Genomic DNA, 19,897 nt, shown 5'->3' with positions numbered 1-19,897 from the left:
TCACGTCAGGGGAGTGACACCTGAAAGGAAAATAAGGGGTTTCAGAAGAGATGGCTGGTGGGAACTGGGAACCAGTGGTGTACTGCAATCTTTGGAAATCGGAGGGGAGATGACAACTGTCACCGACTGTGATTCTAGAGTGTAGACAGTGAGCATTGTAAATCCCCTGAGCCTCACCTCTACTGTACATCCCTGGTGGTAACATATCGGAATGACTGACATAAAGTTGTAATGTTTTGATCTACTGGTATTATGTTGTTCTGTAGACGGCTTCAGTGGAATGGAACACCTCAGACCCATTTTGTCCCTGATAGAGTGTTCTGTTCCGTTAGGGGCTCTGCTTGGCATCACACTGCACTCCCTCGCGTACGTGCACGCGCACTGAATAAATTCCACAAATGTACCTTTAATACCAGTATTAGTCTGACCACACCCCTCATCAGCTTACCTTCATAAGCAGGTGTGTGGTCACCTGCTCTCCTCCCTCTCGCTTTCACCACAAGGAAGTGCCTCGGTAGTACCCCACTTGACGTGTTGTTAGTTGACGTGGAGAAAAATATTGTTTACAAGGAAGGAGATACGTTGACATCATATCTTTATTTTCTCTCTCACTATTTTCGAGAAAATACGGCGATATTGTCTTCGTACTGGAGTGTCTGGAAGATGATGATCATTCTAAAAACCCTCCACCGGTTTTCGTATTGGGAGCACGCCGCTGCATGCTTCTCAACTGCAGTTCCTTGCTGTGTTTGTTGGGGTGAAACCTGTCAGGCCACAGCTGAACTGTCGGACGCGCCGCTGTTGTGAGAAGCGGTGGGTTTCAGGTTGGGTGAGTACTGTTGCTGGCGGGCTTCACTTGTCTGTTAGTGCTATGGGGGCTACTTGACAATGTTTATGGAAACCGGCCCCAGGCTAGGGTCCTTTGTTCAGCCACCTAGGCGACAGAAGACCTTGGTCTGAAGACCATTGTAGTTTAACTAGTGGGCCGCGACCATTAACACTGGTGATCCCTGTGTGTTCTGGACGAGTGGATTTCTCTCTGTCCCGTGTTAAGCCCCTTCTTTCATATCCAAATGAGAGTGTTCCTTCACGAGGAGATATGTGCATGGATGTGCGATAGCGGCAGATCTATGTTCAAGTCAGCTACACAGGCCAGTTTGGTATTGTGCTGATTCCGTCGGGTGTTGGTAAAATCACCGTTGTAAAGCAGTGTTGACATCTTGTTTCTCTTTTCTCTTAAAAAGTGAGGAGAGGTTCAGAATGGCGGCCTGTCTGGGTGAGTGTTATGTCATTGTATACATGTTCAGGTGATAGCTGCTTAGCTTACGGTTAGTCAGTCAGCTGTTAGCTGCTGCGTTAGCCTGCTGGGATCGCTGCATGGCCTACTTAGGTTGGGCCTACTGTTAGCCAGTCAGCTGTTGGCTGCGGCGCTAGCATGTCGTGATCACTAGGTAACGTTAGCTTGCTGCTATAGGCCAAGGCCTGGCACGGGGAGCTTCAGCTCCTTGCGCGCCGCCGCGAGCTTGCTTCTGGTCGCGTGCGCCGTTAGCTCGGCATCTCGCGAGCAGGGGCAGTAGCGCCCGAACGGTTGGAGCGGCCGTTAGCTTAATACTACTCTGTTGAACGTGCTTTGATTGTAACATGTTTTACACTCTTGACTACGACGTCATCCTTGACAGGGGATGTTTCGTCGACCCTGCCCTGAGCCAGGACGGCAAGGTTGCGTCAACAAAGGGGACTGTAGTGCGGGTTGGAGCGGCGACGCTGCCCAGTTCGAACAACACAGGAGCGGCTGTGTTCCTACGGTGTCTGTGACTGCACTTCGCTGATCTACGTTCCGGGTAGGCCAAGGTTTGACCAGACCTTATAACACGTCTTCTGGTTTTACTTTTCTAAATGTTTTGTGGATAACGATGTTTTCCCAAACGTGTGTTGCTGCAATGCATTTAGGATACGACGCGAGTTATGTGTGTACTGTTTTTGTCACTGGCAGTTAGCTTCTCCGTGCAAATCGGTTGTTGTTACAGATGTGAAAATGATCTGGTTGTTGTGTGAGAAACATCATGGTGTTTATATGTACCGTGTACTCACAACTAAGGTAACTAACCTATGAAGCTATGCTTGGTGACAAGTGAGTAAAAGAATGTTCTTTTCTCAGCCTGTGATGACAATGAACAGTGTGTTCACATATTAACAGGTTTTCCTGTTTTAACTGGCCGTATTGAGGGTAAAATAAGAGGATTGTGTTTCCCCCCGGTTCCCTGGGGACTTTTTCATCCTCCTATCAGACATGTTGTGCACTAGAATTGTGTCTTTTGTGTGGTAGGGATGCGATGTAACCCTTAGCTTGATTGCTGAGGTTGTGCTAAAACTGCTGGAGAAACTTTATTTTCCTAAAAGAAAAGATGGTTTGGTCGCTGTCGTGTGTGCTTAGCAAGGCCTGTGGCCGATACTAATCGAGAATTATGTATTCTCTCATTGTGAAAAACGGCGTTCCTCTGTAGAGTGTTTTTGCCATTTTTTGTAGGTGATGATGGGTTGTGTGTGTCATGTGACCTACAACTGGGTTGGACTGGCCACAGAAGCACATGTGTATGTTGGACCGGGGCTCTTAGAGCCCTCTCTATTCTGTGTTTTTTCCTTAGTAAAAATCAGATAGCAGGTTAGCTCATGCGCTGTGTGGAGCTGTCAAACGCTTCATAGAGCTGACTATGACTGTGTCATATTCTCTTTTTGTCGTTACATCGTATCATGGGTGTGGGGTCGTAAAGGGGTGAACTGGTAACCTTTCCTCTCCCCCTTGTTTCTGTCGGTCAGGGGTACACCCCCTGTCCTTCAAGGTTCCCGTCACGTGGCGGTTCGGCACGTTACGGGGGGGGGAGGGAGTTTCCTGGTCCCACGGCCTGGTATATTGGGCGTGTGCACCGCAGGAATTCCCCCGCCATAGAGTACGTCACCGTGCGCGTCTCTGTTGGTAGGACTTCCGTGTGCTGTTCAGGTCCATGTGATGGATCTGTTTCAGGGGGGTGGTCAGGGCTCCTCCTCACCAAGCGCCTATTCGGGCCTTCTGTGAGTTCGGACTCCTTCTTCCATGTGAGGGAGCCTCCATCAGAGTACAGAGCCTTCCTCCTCAGATTGTCAAAGTGAGTGGACCCTCTAGAAGGTGTCCTATTCTATTGTATATGTATTCGATTCAATTCGATTGTTGAGTGTGTATGGGTTCAGTGCCTCTTCCCCGGAGAGCCCTAAAACCAATTTTTTACATGGCTCAAGGTGCAATATATTCTTTTCAATCTGTACAGCTCGCGTGGGAAGTCTCTCTGGGGATCCCCGTCTCCTTCCTATGGGAGGGTACTTGGTTGGGAACCGCCTGGGAAGGCCAGGTGCGGTGTGCTTAGGGGCTGGTTCTCCATTCTTTTTCGCTCCTCTCTCGCGCATGGCGAAGAGGGGCCTGTTGGGGTGGTCTTTGACCTCCTCTGGTGACCCTGTGCTTCCCGTATCGCCAGGCCCGGTCCGAGGTAATGTTCGTCGACCCGTAGGCCTGGGTTAACCCTTTTTTGAAAACTGAGACACCTGTACTGCGGTATAGCCGGTGTATACCCGCAGGTGTGTTTTGGAGTTTTTTCTTGAGGGGTTATAGGAACAACCACCGCATTGGGTAACGCCAAGGTGGTTGATTCCCTGGTGTGTTGGAGCAGTGTCAACTCTCGGGTTCACCGGTTGAGGGTGCCCCTGCACGTTCATGGCGTCTGCCAATCGTGTCAGCCTTCTCTGCCTCAACCCCTCTGGGTGGGGGTTTTTAAATGGAGGCTTGGTCATTCAACAACGCCAGCATACGCCCCTTCCGCCGGTGCGGCTGTGTTCAGCTGTCCCCTCTGGCGCCTGTCTCGTCCGCAGTCTCCAGGCTAGGGTTAACAGCCTGTTGCCTGGTTTTTTCCCCGGTGCGCTGCCTGCTTCCGTTGGTTAACCTTTTTTTTGTGTGCTTACGGCCATGCTGACTGCCTGTTCTGCAGGGTCAGTGTGCCAGGCGGTGTACTATTGGGGGGACAGGGCCCGCTCGGCTTACGGCCATACCAACCTGAACACGCCCGATCTCGTCCGATCTCGGAAGCTAAGCAGGTTCTGGCCTGGTTAGTACTTGGATGGGATACCGCCTGGGAATACCAGGTGCAGTAACTGAGGGGCCTTTGTCCGAATACGCTGGCGATGTGGGGGGCGGGGCACTACGTGCCCACCTGGTGGGGTCTTGATGCTGGCATCATGGACTTCTCCGGGCCCCCATTCCAGGGAGTCCAGTCCTTTTGGTGGGTCTGGGTCTTCCTTCGCGCTCCGCTGCTACGGCCTTGCCACGGGGTTGGGTTTGCCCTTGACCCCGTGATTCTGGGGGCAGTAACGAGGTTGTTCCTCCGTTCGTTCCCGGGTGGCATGCGGGTTGTGCGTGTGTGTAGTCGTGGGGTCAAGCCACGGTCTGCTCACCCTGTGCGTTGAGTTGCTTGAGTGCCTCTTCGCACGGTCGGGTCCGTCGCCCTCCCGTGAAGCCCCTAATAGGGGGGATGCCCTCCATTAGGGGGGGTCGGGGGGGCTCGGCCCTCCCTGTTCTGATGGTTGTGGGGGGCTGTCAGCGGGGTGTATTTGTCAGCCAGCGGCTCCGCTTGGCCTCCCCTTGTGCAGTGTGATGCCAAGCAGAGCCCCTAACGGAACAGAACGTTAGGTTATGGCTATAACCAAGTTCTGTTAGTTAGGGGTGACGCTTGGCATCAGACGGCCGCTGCAGCCCTTGACCTCACCTTGTGGTGAAAGCTTGGGAAGGAGGAGAGCAGGTGACCACACACCTGCTTATGAAGGTAAGCTGATGAGGGGTGTGGTCAGACTAATACTGGTATTAAAGGTACATTTGTGGAATTTATTCAGTGCGCATGCACGTACGCGAGGGAGTGCAGTGTGATGCCAAGCGTCACCCCTAACTAACAGAACTTGGTTATAGCCATAACCTAACGTTAATATCGGTGATAATATCAATAGCTGACAGGAAATCAAATGTTGTCCATTGTACAATATTTGTTTGTTTTTGTTATATTTTGTATATATATTAGGGCTGTCAAAATTAATGCTTTAACTTTGGAGATGCATTTAAATGATTTAAAGCATTAAAATAAATTTATCTAGATTAATCTATGGAGTGAAAAATCTTCAACGTTCTTCTGAACTTTCAGCAGTATTTGCTTGTGTAGATATAAGAAAGAGGTCTAGCTGAGTCAATGTTGATGGTTTTGTTGAACATTTTGTATTTCACAGGAGAGAAACTGTATTCAAAGAAAGCTATTAAAATAGTCTTTGAATCTAAATATACTTTCTTTGTGTTGATTTTACATTAATTCCATGATTTTACTCAAGTAAATATCTGTTACAAGCTTCGGTCTTAAGTAGAAAAATGCTATTTTTAATCTAGATTAATTACAGAAAATTGTGAGATTAATTAATCAAACTTTTTTGTATCTATTGACGGCACTAATATATATATATATATATATAGCATATTCCTTATTTTCATCCATAATACTTCACCTCTTTTTTGTCTTGGTCCTTTTGTACACGGTGTAGGCAGTTGTGACTATGAACACTAGTACAAGGAACCCAGCCACTGCTGACAAGCCAATGAAAACCGGCAGCAGGATACTCTCTGGAAGGAGGGATCAATAGTTCAAGTTCAAGTTTCAAGTTTCAAGTTTCTTTATTAGTTGTCATACAGAAATACAGAATACTTTGCATGAAATGCTTCTTTCTGTTTTGCTCCTGAGAGTGTGCTAGACAATAACAAGATAGTATAAAATAAGTATAATATAAGTATAAAATAGAAAGTCAAGAAGTCAAGTACGTAAACAAGTATAAACAACAACAATTTTCAGTATACCCAGTATGTACAGCTGGTGCAAAAATGGTGAGGTATAGCTTAGCTTGTGGTGCCACCTTGTGGTGGTGAGGTGCAATGAGGTGCAATAAGGAATAAGGAATGAGAATGCTGTGCAATTTCCTAATAATATAACTATAAAGTGTAAAGTGTGTTAGTGTCTAAAGTGGTAAAGTGGGTGCTACAGTGTGTTGTTTATTTATGATGGTTTGTTATTGTTCATTGAGCATCCTGATGGCCTGGGGATAGAAGCAATAAAGAAGCAATAAAGGAATATCTTATCTCATCTTATCTTATCTTAGACACTAGACAGACAGACAGACAGACAGAAAGAAAGGCAGCTAGGTCAGCAAAGACTTGTGACATAACCAGGCAAATAGGCAATGCATATATGATAGACAAACTGTATAGGTACAAACAGATAACCAGGTTTATAATTGATAATTGGCTTCCAGTACGCTACAGGATAGAATTTAAGGTTCTCCTATTTGTTTTTAAAGCCCTTAATGGTCACCCCCCCTCCTACATCTCAGACCTCCTATCCCCCTATTCCAACACCAGGTCCCTCAGGTCAGCCGATCAGAGGCTCCTGACAGTCCGGAGGTCTAACCTCAAGCTCAGGGGGGGCCGTGTCTTTGCTGTCGCAGCCCCTGAACTGTGGAACAGCATCCCCACCTCCATTAGGCTCCTTGCCCCCTCGATAGATGCCTTCAAATCTATAGGCTCAAAACCCACTTCCACCTACTAGCCTTTCCCGTTCACTGACTCATGCCCTGGTGCCTGTGTGCCCTCCCATAAAACGGAGTGTGATTGTTGTCAATATGTATCTATCTGTATCTACCCTCTGCACAGCACTTTGGTTGACACGTGTCATGTTAAATGTGCTATATAAATAAATCTGATTGATTGATTGATTGATAACGACTAAATTGGGATGGGTGAAAAATACAGAAATATAAATAGAATAATTTTTTTTAAAGCCTTGGTGTCACATTTGATAGTGATTTTAAAATTTCAGTTAAGGCTCCTTGCCAAAATAAAGCTCTATCTCTCTCCAAAGGATCTGCAGAGGGTCATCATGCATGCGTTCATTATGTCTAGGCTCGACTGCTGTGAGTCTTTGTATGTGGGCCGAGACCAGCTCTCTCTCTACGACGCCTACAGCTAGTGCAGAACGCTGCTGCTCGCCTTTTGACCGGCACAAGAAAGCGTGACCATAATATTACACCGGTTCTGGCCTCCCTCCCTGCACTGGCTCCCTGTCAGTTTCAGGATTCATTTTAAGATCCTGATGTTTGTATTCATTTAAAATCTTTAAATGGTCCGGCCCCTCTGTATAGCTATTAGTTGAACTCCTCCATGTGCACACGCCAGCTAGAGCGCTGATGTCGTCAGATCAGTTGCTTCTGGATGTTTTTCCGAAATCTATAGGCTCAAATATAAAGGTGACCGAGCCTTTGGGGTGGCTACCCCCAAACTGTGGAACAGTTCACCTTTACATTATTAGATCTGCCCCCAAACTGTGGAACAGTTCACCTTCACATTATTAGATCTGCCCCCAAACTGTGGAACAGTTCACCTTCACATTATTAGATCTGCCCCCAAACTGTGGAACAGTTCACCTTCACATTATTAGATCTGCCCCCAAGCTGTGGAACAGTTTACCTTTTACATTATTAGATCTGCCCCTCAAGCTGTGGAACAGTTTACCTTTACATTATTAGATCTGCCCCCAACCCTATCTTTGTTAACGACTCACCTCTTCTCACTGGCTTTTCCTTCAGGTTGAGCCGTACATCCGTGCTTCTATTCTGACTGTGCATTTTATATTGTATTTCTCTGTTGTATTTGTATTGTTATACGTGTGTAGTACTGTTTGCAGTACTATTTCTGTTTGTGCAAATCGTGCACCGTGGGTTATTCCATTAGTATTGTATTTACAGTACTTTTGTACTTTGTCTTGTGCAGCACTTTGGTCAACCTTGGTTTGTTTTTAAATGTGCTATATAAATAAATATGTACCTTGACCTAACTATAATTATAGTTAGATAGTGGTGAGAGGGCACTCGCCTGCAATTACGGACTCCTGCGGTTGCGGCATTTGTTTGTACCTTTTTTCCTCGTTAGTACCTGGGACCTTACTGTACGTTTTCTGATAAGACGGTGTTAATCCTGATATCTTGGTAGCCGTGTAAATTTGCAAGTGATAAGGTGCCACAAGGGGGGTTAAATATGTGCCAATGGGTTGATCTCTTATCTGGACATAAAGATATGGATCTCGGGTTTGAGTATAATGCACTTCATCAGAAGATCTTATCTTTTATCTACCTCGTCAGCTACGCCCGTCTGTAAAGGTTTGTCGGAATTGAATCGGTACTAAAAAAGTTAGGGGACAGACTTGTTGGTTATTTTTTACGTCCTACACAATGTGTTCAACGTGAGATCAAAGGTCCACATCAAGTTAAGGTTGATTTATGCAGTGGTGGAAGAAGTACCCACTCATTAAAAGCAATTTCCTCTCTGTGTATTCAGCAGAAAGCTATCCGACTGCAAGCTAGCCTAGCTTAGCACCAAATGAATGGAAGCGGATATGGACCAGCTAGCCTAGCTGTTATCCAAATAGGTATCTATCTTATTGTCTGACTCTGGAGAAGATGGTAAGTGCATTTCCCACAATGTTGGCGTGTTTCTGTAAGTTAAAATAGTAGGACATCATATATATAAGTACAGGTGGTGGTGGTGGTGATGATGATGATGGTGACAAGAGCGTTTGCTTATTCCACTGTTTTGCGCAATTGTTACAAGTCTCTCCGGAGAAGCATCATCTAAATGCCTTAATGTACAGTAGGTGTAATCCCCTGAGTCTATAGCATCTCTAATCACATGCCCAACTGTGCACCCCCCCCCCCCCCCCCAGTGGTCTTTGGGGAAATTCGACAACACGGATGCAAATCTGGAACCAGTACTTGCTGAACTACTGAACACATCTTACTCTCAGGGATCAGCATTTGTCTGGTGTTGTCCAGGTGGCCGTCGTTGACCTCGGGCGTTATCCCCAGCAGGTGGCACATCAGTGGGTACACGTTGACCGTCTCAAAGGGTCCCACCACCAGGTTCTTCTGAAAGGCAGGCCCCACCGCCCTGAAGAAGGGCTTCATGTCCAGGCCATGGTTGTCAAAGCCGTGCTCTCCCTTGTTTGTCTGGAACGGGAAAAACTGCATAGGGAGAGGAAGTTGTTGGATATCATCTGTCATCTACTTCAAAGTAACACCGTAATTAATTATGCCAAGTTTCTCCATAGTAATGACACTCTTTTATCATATTACCATACTCACAAACAAAGTAATAATAATAATAATAATAATAATAATAATAATAATAATAATAATAATAATAATAATAATAATAATAATAATAATAATAATAATAATAATAATAATAATAATAATAATAATAATAATACAACTTTATTTGTATAGCACCTTTCATACAGAAATTGCAGCTCAGAAAGTGCTTCACAACAGAAAAAATAGCAGGCATAAAATTAGCACATAAAGTGCCGACATATAAAAAATCACAGTTTTTCACATTAGGATCTAACATCCCAACAGGCCACCTTGTTTATGGTTTGATTCAGTTTTAAAAATAGACAATAATAATACAAGATAGAATAGACAGAGTAAAATAGTGCAACAGTGCAGTGCAATAAGTAGTAGGCCTATTGTGTAATAATTAGTGCTGTCAATCGATTAAAATATTTAACTTGATTAATCGCATGATTGTCCATAGTTAACTCGCGATTAATCGCAAATTAATCGCATTTTTTTAATTATTTTCTTTTCTACCTTAAACTGATCTTTTTCAAGTTCCAAGTTTTAATACTCTTATCAACATGAGTCAACAAATGCTTGCTTTATGCAGCCATTTAACACAAAAGGATGACCCTCATGCATTGCAAATTTGCATAAAATTCAAAACAGAGTGATGCACAAAATAACTTAAAAGAAAATAATAATTTAAAACAATGAATAAAGTGTGCATGAAATAATAGGGGAAAGAAAACGTTAGGAACTTGTTACATTCACCCACACAAGGGCTGAGTAATCACCCCCCCCCCCTCTCTCTCTCTCTCTCTCTCTCTCTCTCTCTCTCTCTCTCTCACACACACACACACACTCTCGCAGATCTCTTTCTCTCTTGCCCCTTCCTCATCTCTCTCACCCCTGTCTCTCTCTACAGCAGTGGTCACCAACCTTTTTAAGCCCAAGATCACTTTTTTTATAGGCAAGATCTACCTATTGAAGCGTTGAGAGAAAAAGTCAGCCAAGATTGTACTTTAAACTAAATTACTTTTATTTGCCTGTATTCTAATTACATGCAATGCTTTGGTCCAACATTAAAACGTCAAAGTAGAACTATTATGTACTTTCTCAGTCAGTGCTAAGTGCAGTCATCTTATGCAGCATCACTTTTCACATCAAAACAAAAGTAGAACTGTAATGTGGACTTTCTCATATTATTAACATTGACAAACATATTTACAATTAGCATTTTATAAAGTAGAACTGTAATGTGTACTTTCTCAGTCAGTGCTAAGTGCAGTCAGTGCTAAGTGCAGCATCACTTTTCACATCAGAACAAAAGTAGAACTGTAATGTGGACTTTCTCATATTATTAACATTGACAAACATATTTATAATTAGCATTTTATAAAGTAGAACTGTAATGTGTACTTTCTCAGTCAGTGGTAAGTGCAGCATCACTTTTCACATCAAAACAAAAGTAGAACTGTATGTGTACTTTCTCAGTCAGTGCTAAGTGCAGTCAGTGCTAAGTGCAGCATCATTTTCACATCAAAACAAAAGTAGAACTGTATGTGTACTTTCTCAGTCAGTGCTAAGTGCAGCATCACTTTTCACATCAAAACAAAAGTAGAACTGTAATGTGGACTCTCAGGGTAAGATATCATGGAAATATCTACAGGGACAGTCTCAAAGATCGACCAGTCGATCAAGATCGACGGGTTGGTGACCACTGTTCTACAGTATATCACACACACACACACACACACACACACACACACACACACACACACACACACACACACACACACACACACACACACACACACACACACACACACACACACACACACACACACACACACACACACACACACACACACACACACACACACACACACACACACACACACACACGTCACACACACACAGACTTCAGAAACAAACATAGTATAAATGAGAGCATCAATAATACACCTGAGTGAAGTCTAGTAAAAAAAATAAAAATAAAAAAGAAAATCTTAAAAGTGAATCGTGAGTTAAAAAAAATAGTGGCATTAATATAATCGGGCGATAACACGCTAATACCGCGTTAACTTTGACAGCCTTAGTAATAATGTAATGATAGATATGTAATCATAATGGGATATAGCGATACATCTTCTGTGCTTTCAGCTTAACCCTTTCACCGCCGCAACACCAAACGGTTAACCCTTTTCACTGCGACAACACTCAGAAGAAGGTTAACCCTGTCACTGCCACACGACAGCAGGTTAACCGTCGGTCGGCGACCGTCGGTCGTCGTGTGATAGTAAAGGGTTATTTTGGGGCGACAGTGGCTCAAGAGGTAGAGCAGTCGTCTGGCAATCCGGAGGTTCCCGGTTCTGATTCCTGCTCCTCCCCGGGCAGCGTGTCGGTGTGTCCTTGAGCAAGACACTTAACCCCTAACTGCTCCCGATGAGCAGGTCGGCACCTTGCATGGTCGCCTCCGCCGTCGGTGTGTGAATGTGTGAGTGAATGGGTACAAATGTGAGGAACAAATTGTAAAGCGCTTTGGATAAAAGCTGCTATATATATATATAAAAAAAAAAGAACCCACCATAACCCACCCTTCTCTCAATCCCCCTCCTCACCCGCTACTTTACTTACTCCCCTCTCTGCCCCCCCCCTTTCCCTTGTCATGTGTATTCGTTGTTGTCCTTCATTGTCCTCAGTTGTAATTTGTTTGTCAATGTCTAGTCTGAGTTCCCCCCCTCCGAGAGGGCAATGAAATATATTTTTTAAATATTTTTCTTATTTTACTGGGTTGGGGGGGGGTGGGGGGGGGGGGGGGGGGGGGGTGGAGTGCCCTCAAAAAAGGGCAGGAAAAAAAGCAAAAAAATTAAAATAAAATAAAAAATAAAAAGCAGCCATTTATTAACTCACCCCATTGATGACGTATCCGGGATCGGCGAAGAGTATGAGGGGCAGGAGACGAGGGTGGTTTGAGTAGTGCAGTCTGGCCGGCATGTCCTCCTTCTTGTACACATGCAGGTGCGGGTGTCCCCCCTTCAGGGCCCGGTAGACCTTCTCCAGCATCCCCTCCTTGGGGAGAAGCATCCCCGACGGGCCGTAGTCCACCAGGTGGAACTGGACGTCCCTGAAGCTGAAGCCGGCGATCTTGGAGAGGGTGATCTCTTGCACCAGTCCCCCCCGCATCACCGTGGTCATCCCGTGGTCGGCGGTGATCATGACGTTGAGGCGCTCGGCGAGGCCGTGGTCTCGGATCTGGTCCCGGATGTAGCCCACGGTGCGGTCCACCTGGCGGACCATCGCCACGCGCTCCGGAGAGTCCGGTCCGAACTCGTGCCCGGCCTTGTCCGGTTCCCCGAAGTACAGGGAGACGAAGTCCACGTCCTGCCGGTGGAACCACTCGCCGATCACCTTGTCGACGTTCAGCCGCCACTCCGTCTCGTTGGAGTGGTCGTAGAAACGAGGCTCCACCTGCCGGAACTTCACGGTCTCTCCTCTGTAGGTGGCCGCCGTGCCGGGGAAGTGGAGAGAACCTGCTTTTAGACCCTGGGACAGGACAAAACACGATGATGATAATACACTTTATTTGTATACATTTACATTTAGTAATTTAGCTGACGCTTTTATCTAAAGTTCTGTACGACAAGTGAGCAGGAAGGGCACAACTCTATCAGCTGAGCAGGGGCGGATTTAGCATTGTAGGAGATCCGGGGCTTAGCCCAGATTTTTTTAACTTCGACACCATTTTTTACTTATACCACCACCTTGAAAGTGTTAATATGCGTCTTTGTTTACGGTTTGATTATCACTGATACAAAGTAAAATAGTGCAGTGCAATAAAATAGTTAGTAAAATTGAATAAAATAATGCAATAGTGCATTGCAATAAAATAGTTATCATCGTATTTTTTCGGGAGGCCGGTAAGGAGTGCATTACAGTAGTCGAGTTGGCTTGAGATAAAGGCATGGATCTGGTTTTCAGCGTCCTTTTGATTTATAAATGGCCGTACTTTAGCTATGTTTCTAAGGTGGAAGAATTATGTTTTTGTCAACTTGTTGATTGTGATTTAAAGCTTAGGTCTGAGTCTACCATAACACCAAGACTTAACTCACTCAAATACAGTTAGCAGCTGGATAGACCACAGATGGAAATTAGCTTCTGCTAAATCTGGTGCAAACATATTTTCATGTAACAATGATGAATTTTCAGATTTTTTTTTTTTTTTTTTTTTTTTTAAATAGATTCGGGGCTTTTCAGAAAACATTCAGGGCTTGAGCCCAAGTAGCCACCCCCTAGCCCCGCCCATGCAGCTGAGTAACAATGTTCATCAAAGTGTTGCGTGTTACAGTGTAGGGTTAGTTTATTAGGACAAGTGCATGACAGTAAGGTTAGCTAGGATTAGATGTATTTTTTTATTGTTTTTTTTATAATGGTTGAAGAAGTGCGTCTTTAGTCGACGGCGAAAGATTGGACGGGTTTCGGCTGTCCTAACTGGGGTGGGTAGTTCATTCCACCATTGTGGGGCAAGGACTGAGAATAGGCGACTTCTCTTTGATGACCCTCCCGGAGCTTGGATAGGAGGAGTGGGTCTGTGTGTCTGAGTCTATAGCACCTTTTATACAAGAAATGCAGCTCAAAGTGCTTCACAACAGCGAAAAAGGACAGGCATAAAATGAGCAAAACAAGGTAAGACGTAGAACACCAAGAAATAACAGCTCCCCACATTAGGATCCTAGATCCCAACAGGCCTCCCTCCTGTTTATGGCTTGATCCTCACACATACAATAGACCATTTTAAAATGATAAAAGAGTAGCAAAATAGTGCAATAGTGTAGTAGTGCAATAAAACAGTTAGAATATAATAGAACACTGCACAGCAACAACCACCAAACGCACATGGCACGCACATCCACACGCACACACTCACTTTGAACAAACACACTGTAGCACCCACTCCACACACTTTATAGCACACGCCCACTTTAAACAAACACACTGTAGCACCCACTCCCCACACTTTATATTTATGGATGAAGGATTGCACTACAACTCGTACACCTTACTGTAAATTGTACCTAAAATTGTACCTCATCCCATTTCTGCTTTGCACTAGATAGTACTGTACATTAGTACACTGCATAGTATTGTGTATTGTATATTATATGGTAACTCAGAACATTGTACATATGTCTATACCGAACACTGTGACCTCATTTTCTTCTTCTAAATTCATGCTATATTATGTTATTATGTTATTTGATACTATCTTGTCTAGCACAGTCTCTGGAGCGTAACAGTAAGAAGCATTTTGTATGAAAGTATTCTGTACTTCTGTATGACAACTATTAAAGAACTTGAACTTAAATAACTTGAATAGACAGAGTAAAATAATGCAATAGTGCAGTTCAAGCTAGTATGTTTGACTAGATGCCCTCTGTTCTCTGTTTAAAGGGGAACTATCTTATAAATGGCCTTTTTGAGTGTTTAGCATTGTTTCCTAGCTATGTGAACTTATATTAATATGATCTATGTCTCAAAATTCTCATATTGGCGCATTCTTCCAATTCTCCTCTCACAATATTCACCCTCACTGAACTGAGTCATTTGAAAATGTTCCTATATGTGATGTCAGAGAGACACCGCTGCATGTTAATGTTCAGGCGAAGACGACGCTGCGCAGTGGTTTAGGAGCCCAGGCTCAAAACAGCTCGAGATCTTGAGGTAGAAAAATGCTGTTTTTGAGGACTTGATTAGAAATACAAAACAATGAATAAAAAATATATATATATTACAGAGGTGTTCCATAGACTCACAGGAATTGTGTAAAAGTGCCCAAATAGTGAAAGAAATAGTCAAATAGTTCCCCTTTAAGAATCAGAGTAGTCTTTAGGCCTATTTCCCAAGTATCTTACATAAAAAAGACATCTAATTTGTGTATCCATGTTTTCTTCTTACATTACACAGACCTATCGACCTAGGGAAATGCTATATACCACATTAAACAAGACATTTATTGAAATACACAATATCAGAGATACAGCTCAGAGTATACAAATTAACACAAAGACTTGTTTGTCTCTCGTCTCCTCTCATCTCACGGCCTTGCAAATACGAGAGGCGGTTAGTTTGCTCACCTGTCTCTGTGCCGTTATCCAGATGGGCAAGCTGCCATTGTCCCAGTATGAATCTACAAACTGCGTCATGTAGTATTGCTTCTTCTCTAGGGTGGTGGTGTTGAACCACATGTTGTGAATCACACCGTGATTCTCTATGTACCGCCCTGAGGAACGGAGTAGAATAGACGAGGCGTTGAATGAAAAACATTAAACAGAGGAGCAGGTTCGACCATAGAATGAGTGTGGGACACACGATATAACAATTGAATACAATGAAATTGATGGTGATGGTGATGATTTGGTGAGGATAATTACGTTACGCTACTAAAGACTATTAGGCTATTCAGTGAATATGGCTTAATGTTATAAGAAACACTGTTTTTCCTCATTTCTAAAAAGGCAGAATCATGGTGTTTCATTGGCCACATTTGGCCAAGAGGTGGAATCAGGAGCACGGAAGCAGTTGTTGACGCCCCCAGTGTTTCCTTTTATTATTAATTAGTCACAAATATGCAATAACCAGTTTTTTTACATGTTTTTTTTTATATGTACAACAATTAAATTACAAAAAATACAAGGCTCCTCAAAACACAGGGCAACTTGCGTCTATAAATCATCACACAGAGACAAAAAACCAGGCCCTTGGCTATTGAACCCTAGCTCTTACTGCCTTAAAGGGGACATGCATTATAAATGGCTTTTTCCAGTATTTAGCATTGTTTTATAGCAATAGGGGTTAGTATCAATGGGTCTGTGTCTCTAATTACCTTATTGACTCATCAGTCTAGTCTCGAGTTCACGAGATCGTCCCTCACTCAACTAAGCTGTTCTGATTTGACAGTTTTGCTGACATGAATATAGCACTGATTTGCATAACTAACGCCCCCTCTACGGTTGACAGCGACAGCAGATCGAGTGGAAATATCTTCACTTCCTCAAACAGAGCGAGGCAGAGAGAGAACGAGCGAGCGAGAGGGAGAGAGAGAGATAGAGAGAGAGAGGAGCTTCTGTCGGGGAAACAAACACACGCATTTTACACACAACCTGGACCGCGTGGGGGAAGCAGTGGAGAGATAACTTTATGCTCTGTGTCCCTCTCTCTCTCCCTCTCCCTCCCTCCCTCTCCCTCTCCCCCTCTCTCTCTCTGTCTGCCAGTCGCAGACTGTGGGTGACTCTCACTCAAAGCGCTTATGGGCGGAGCCCTTCCAAAAATAGCCTGAAATCCTGAGGCTGAAAAATGATGCTTTTGAGTACTTGATCAAAAATATAAAACAATGAATCTTTGGGGAAAAAAACTTTCTGATGTGTTCCATAGACTCTCAGGAATTGTGTAAAGTTGCCCAAATAATGCAAGGAATAGCAATGCATGTCCCCTTTAAGCAATGTAACTTTCTCTTCTATCCCAGCCTTGTTCCGGTAGCTCCTTCAACAGAGACAAACCATCATCAGTATACAATCAATCAATAACTACAGAAATTTTTCCTATTGATGAATAATATACTGTTGACTATGAGACGATTCCTTCATCTATACTAATGTTAACAACAGCCATGTAAATATTAACAACAGACTGTGAGTACTTTTCAAGCCTATTCCCTTTAATTGGTTAAACACCCCTCTGTACTCGAGTGCACTTGGTACACTATAAAAATGCCTTGGACTGCACAGGACCATTAACCAGTTCTGATTCAGTGAACCTACCTATAGGATAGTCACAGATGGTCAAGTTCAGGAAAGCACAGAGACAAACACAAATTACAACAATTAATTACAATAAACAACCTTTGTTGTTGTGTGTGTTTGTGTCATGATGTAGCCTACAGTAAATGGTGTTAGTATGTATAGTATAGTTAGTATGGCTAGCTTCAGCTTAAACACATGTGAAGACCGGCAACAATACAAGTAACAATCATTCTACATGCCTGCTGCAAGATGTATTATACAATTGTGTTACTGCAGGTGAGTGGGTCTAACTCTATACAAGGCATGGAGTAGACAGTAGCACCGTGTATTTGTATAATTGGCGCTAAATCATTTCCCTGTTAGCCTAAATGAATCCATCCGTCAGTGAGCATGGCCTATCACCGGTACACCACTCCCTATACCATTGAGTCTATCCACCACAAACGGTGTCTGAGGAAGAGGCACGCAGCATTGTGTCTAGGACACCTCTCACCCCAATCATGGACTGTTTGCCCTCCTACCCTCCGGGAGACGCTACAGGAACCTCCGCTCCAGGTCAAGCATCAGACTCCGGAACAGCCGTCATCTCTCTGAACTCTGTAACACGCTGACAGCCCCACCACTCCCACCATATAACCTCTGAACTCTGACTCTGTTGCCTACACCCGAGGCTCTGTACGACTCTGAACTATGTTGCCTATACTCTTTATTTATACCTACAAATTGCTTTCACTGTAGCCATATACTCTGTATGATATCATGTACAACAGTGCTGAATATACTGCATATTTACACATATATTTATATAACCGCATATCAATCAATCAATCAATCAAATTGATTTGGACATCATAATCGGGCTACCAACTTGAAGACGTGGTCATTTTTGGATACCCATATTTATATTTATTAATATACCTGCATATAACCCCTCATATACTTGCTTGTACACCTGCATACTGTATAACCCTTAGCTCTGTAAGATGGTACTATAATGCTGTATATACCATATATATATACTGTATATTTATTCTCACCGCATATATACCTATCCTCTACCTGCACATAGTCCCTTACTATATTTATATTATGTACATATCCTACTCTTAGTAGTTACACTGCTGGCCAGTAGTAGTCATACTGTACATACTGTATCTGATTAGCACTACACTCAGTAGGCTAGTACTAACTTGGATATTTTGTACCCAGTTTAACCACCTGTACATTGGATATTACTGTTGCACTTTACCGCTACATACAACTCTGGTTGGATGCCAAACTTATTTCCGTTGTACTGTACTTGTGCTGTATAATAATTTTTTTTTTATCTAATCTAATCTAATCTGGCAGATCCCCACCCCTCGTTTGACCGGCCCTGTACTGTATCTCTTCTTTTTACACCTTTCTAAAACATTTAATTTTTACTCGTTTAATTTTATATGATGTGTTTATTGATGTTTGACACAATTTCTGGAACTGTACTTGTTTGTCCAATGTGTTTTTAAAAAATGTCTATTCTATTGTAAACAGGTCACTCGTGAAAAATATATCTCTGTCTCATAGTTCTCACCTGTATAATGTGAATGTGTCTAATATATTTAATGTTAAGATTTGAATTGAATATACTGGGTTATTGCTGACCATATTAGTCCCGTATTTGCATATAGTGATCACACTTTTTGCAAAATTATCAAATCAAACCAATCATGGTAAGACCGTAATAACATTTGACATTGCATCAAATCTTCACCCATACAGAACTGAAATCGAATCCAGTCATTGTTGGATTAAATCATTACATCTGAACAAGGGGAGAACTAATTCCTTAAAGGGGAACTTCTTTACTATTTCTTTCACTATTTGGGCAACTTTACACAATTCCTGTGAGTTTATGGAACTGTAAGGTTTAAAAAAAAATGCATTGTTTTGTATTTTTAATCAAGTACTCAAAAACTGCATTTTTCTACCTCAAAATTTTAAGCCGTTTTGAGGCTGGGCTCCGCCCATACTTGGAATGCGATTTGAGTGTGTGACTGAGTGAGTGAGTGAGTGAGTGAGTGAGTGAGTGAGTGAGTGAGTGAGTGAGTGAGTGAGTGAGTGAGTGAGTGAGTGAGTGAGTGAGTGAGTGAGTGAGTGAGTGAGTGAGTGAGTGAGTGAGTGAGTTATTATGCAGATGAGAAACCTCTGACGTCACAGATACGCAAAATTTCAGATGACTCACTTGAGTGAGGGACAATATTGTGAGATGAGAATAGGAAGAATGCGCCAAATTGAGAATTAGAGACATAGATCCTATTAATATAAGTCCACATAGCTAGAAAATAATGCTAAACACTGGAAAAGGCCATTTATAAGATAGTTCCCCTTTAAATCTATTAATAGTTTTTTTTCCCCCCTGTCTTCCGTGTGTACCTGTGAGCAGGGTGAAGTGCGTGGGGCTGGTGATGGTGAGGAAGGGCGGCGTGACGTAGGTCGCCTTCACCCCGTCCAGGGCCATCCTGTCCAGGTTGGGGGTGTCGACGTCACGGTCGTAGTCCCAGCGGAAGCCGTCGAAGGAGATCAGCAGCAGCTTGTTCCTGGAGGAGGAAGAAGAGCCAGAGCCGGCAGCATGTTGGCCAGAATCTAACCCAGAGACGGAGCCCCACCGTGGGGCAGCAGCAGCGGGAGAAGTGGCCATGAGGAGGCAGAGGAGAGCCAGGCTCGCTAGCGGCATGGCTGGAATCTATTATAGCGCCTATATATAGGAGGGAGAAACTAAACTATACACTCACTGCTCTATAGTCAGCTTGTTCCTGTCTACAAGAACATCTTGTAGAGCGTGTGTAGAGCGAACATACACTGCTCTGCTTCTTCCTCAAATGTCTTATCTTCTGCAA

General features: G+C 43.6%; 1 protein-coding gene across 1 annotated transcript; it reads right to left on the bottom strand.

Annotated features, from left to right (window-relative positions):
* Window positions 1-19,596, bottom strand: LOC311248023 (ectonucleotide pyrophosphatase/phosphodiesterase family member 7-like; the record flags this gene model as incomplete). Its single annotated transcript, XM_084338987.1, has 5 exons — window positions 19,434-19,596; window positions 15,357-15,502; window positions 12,136-12,768; window positions 8,901-9,123; window positions 1-20 (listed from the first exon to the last, which is right to left on the bottom strand). Exons 1-5 carry the CDS (start codon window positions 19,516-19,518, stop codon window positions 1-3), a joined length of 1,107 nt encoding a protein of 368 aa, XP_084195113.1. The 5' UTR covers window positions 19,519-19,596.
* Window positions 19,597-19,897: the final 301 nt, after the last annotated feature.

Source organism: Notolepis coatsorum (genome assembly GCF_963971535.1).
Source record: "Notolepis coatsorum genome assembly, contig: SCAFFOLD_197, whole genome shotgun sequence".
In the NCBI taxonomy this organism is placed as follows: domain Eukaryota; kingdom Metazoa; phylum Chordata; class Actinopteri; order Aulopiformes; family Paralepididae; genus Notolepis; species Notolepis coatsorum.
The sequence above is the reverse complement of the archived record's forward strand: the minus strand, read 5'-3'. Positions and strand labels throughout refer to the sequence as shown.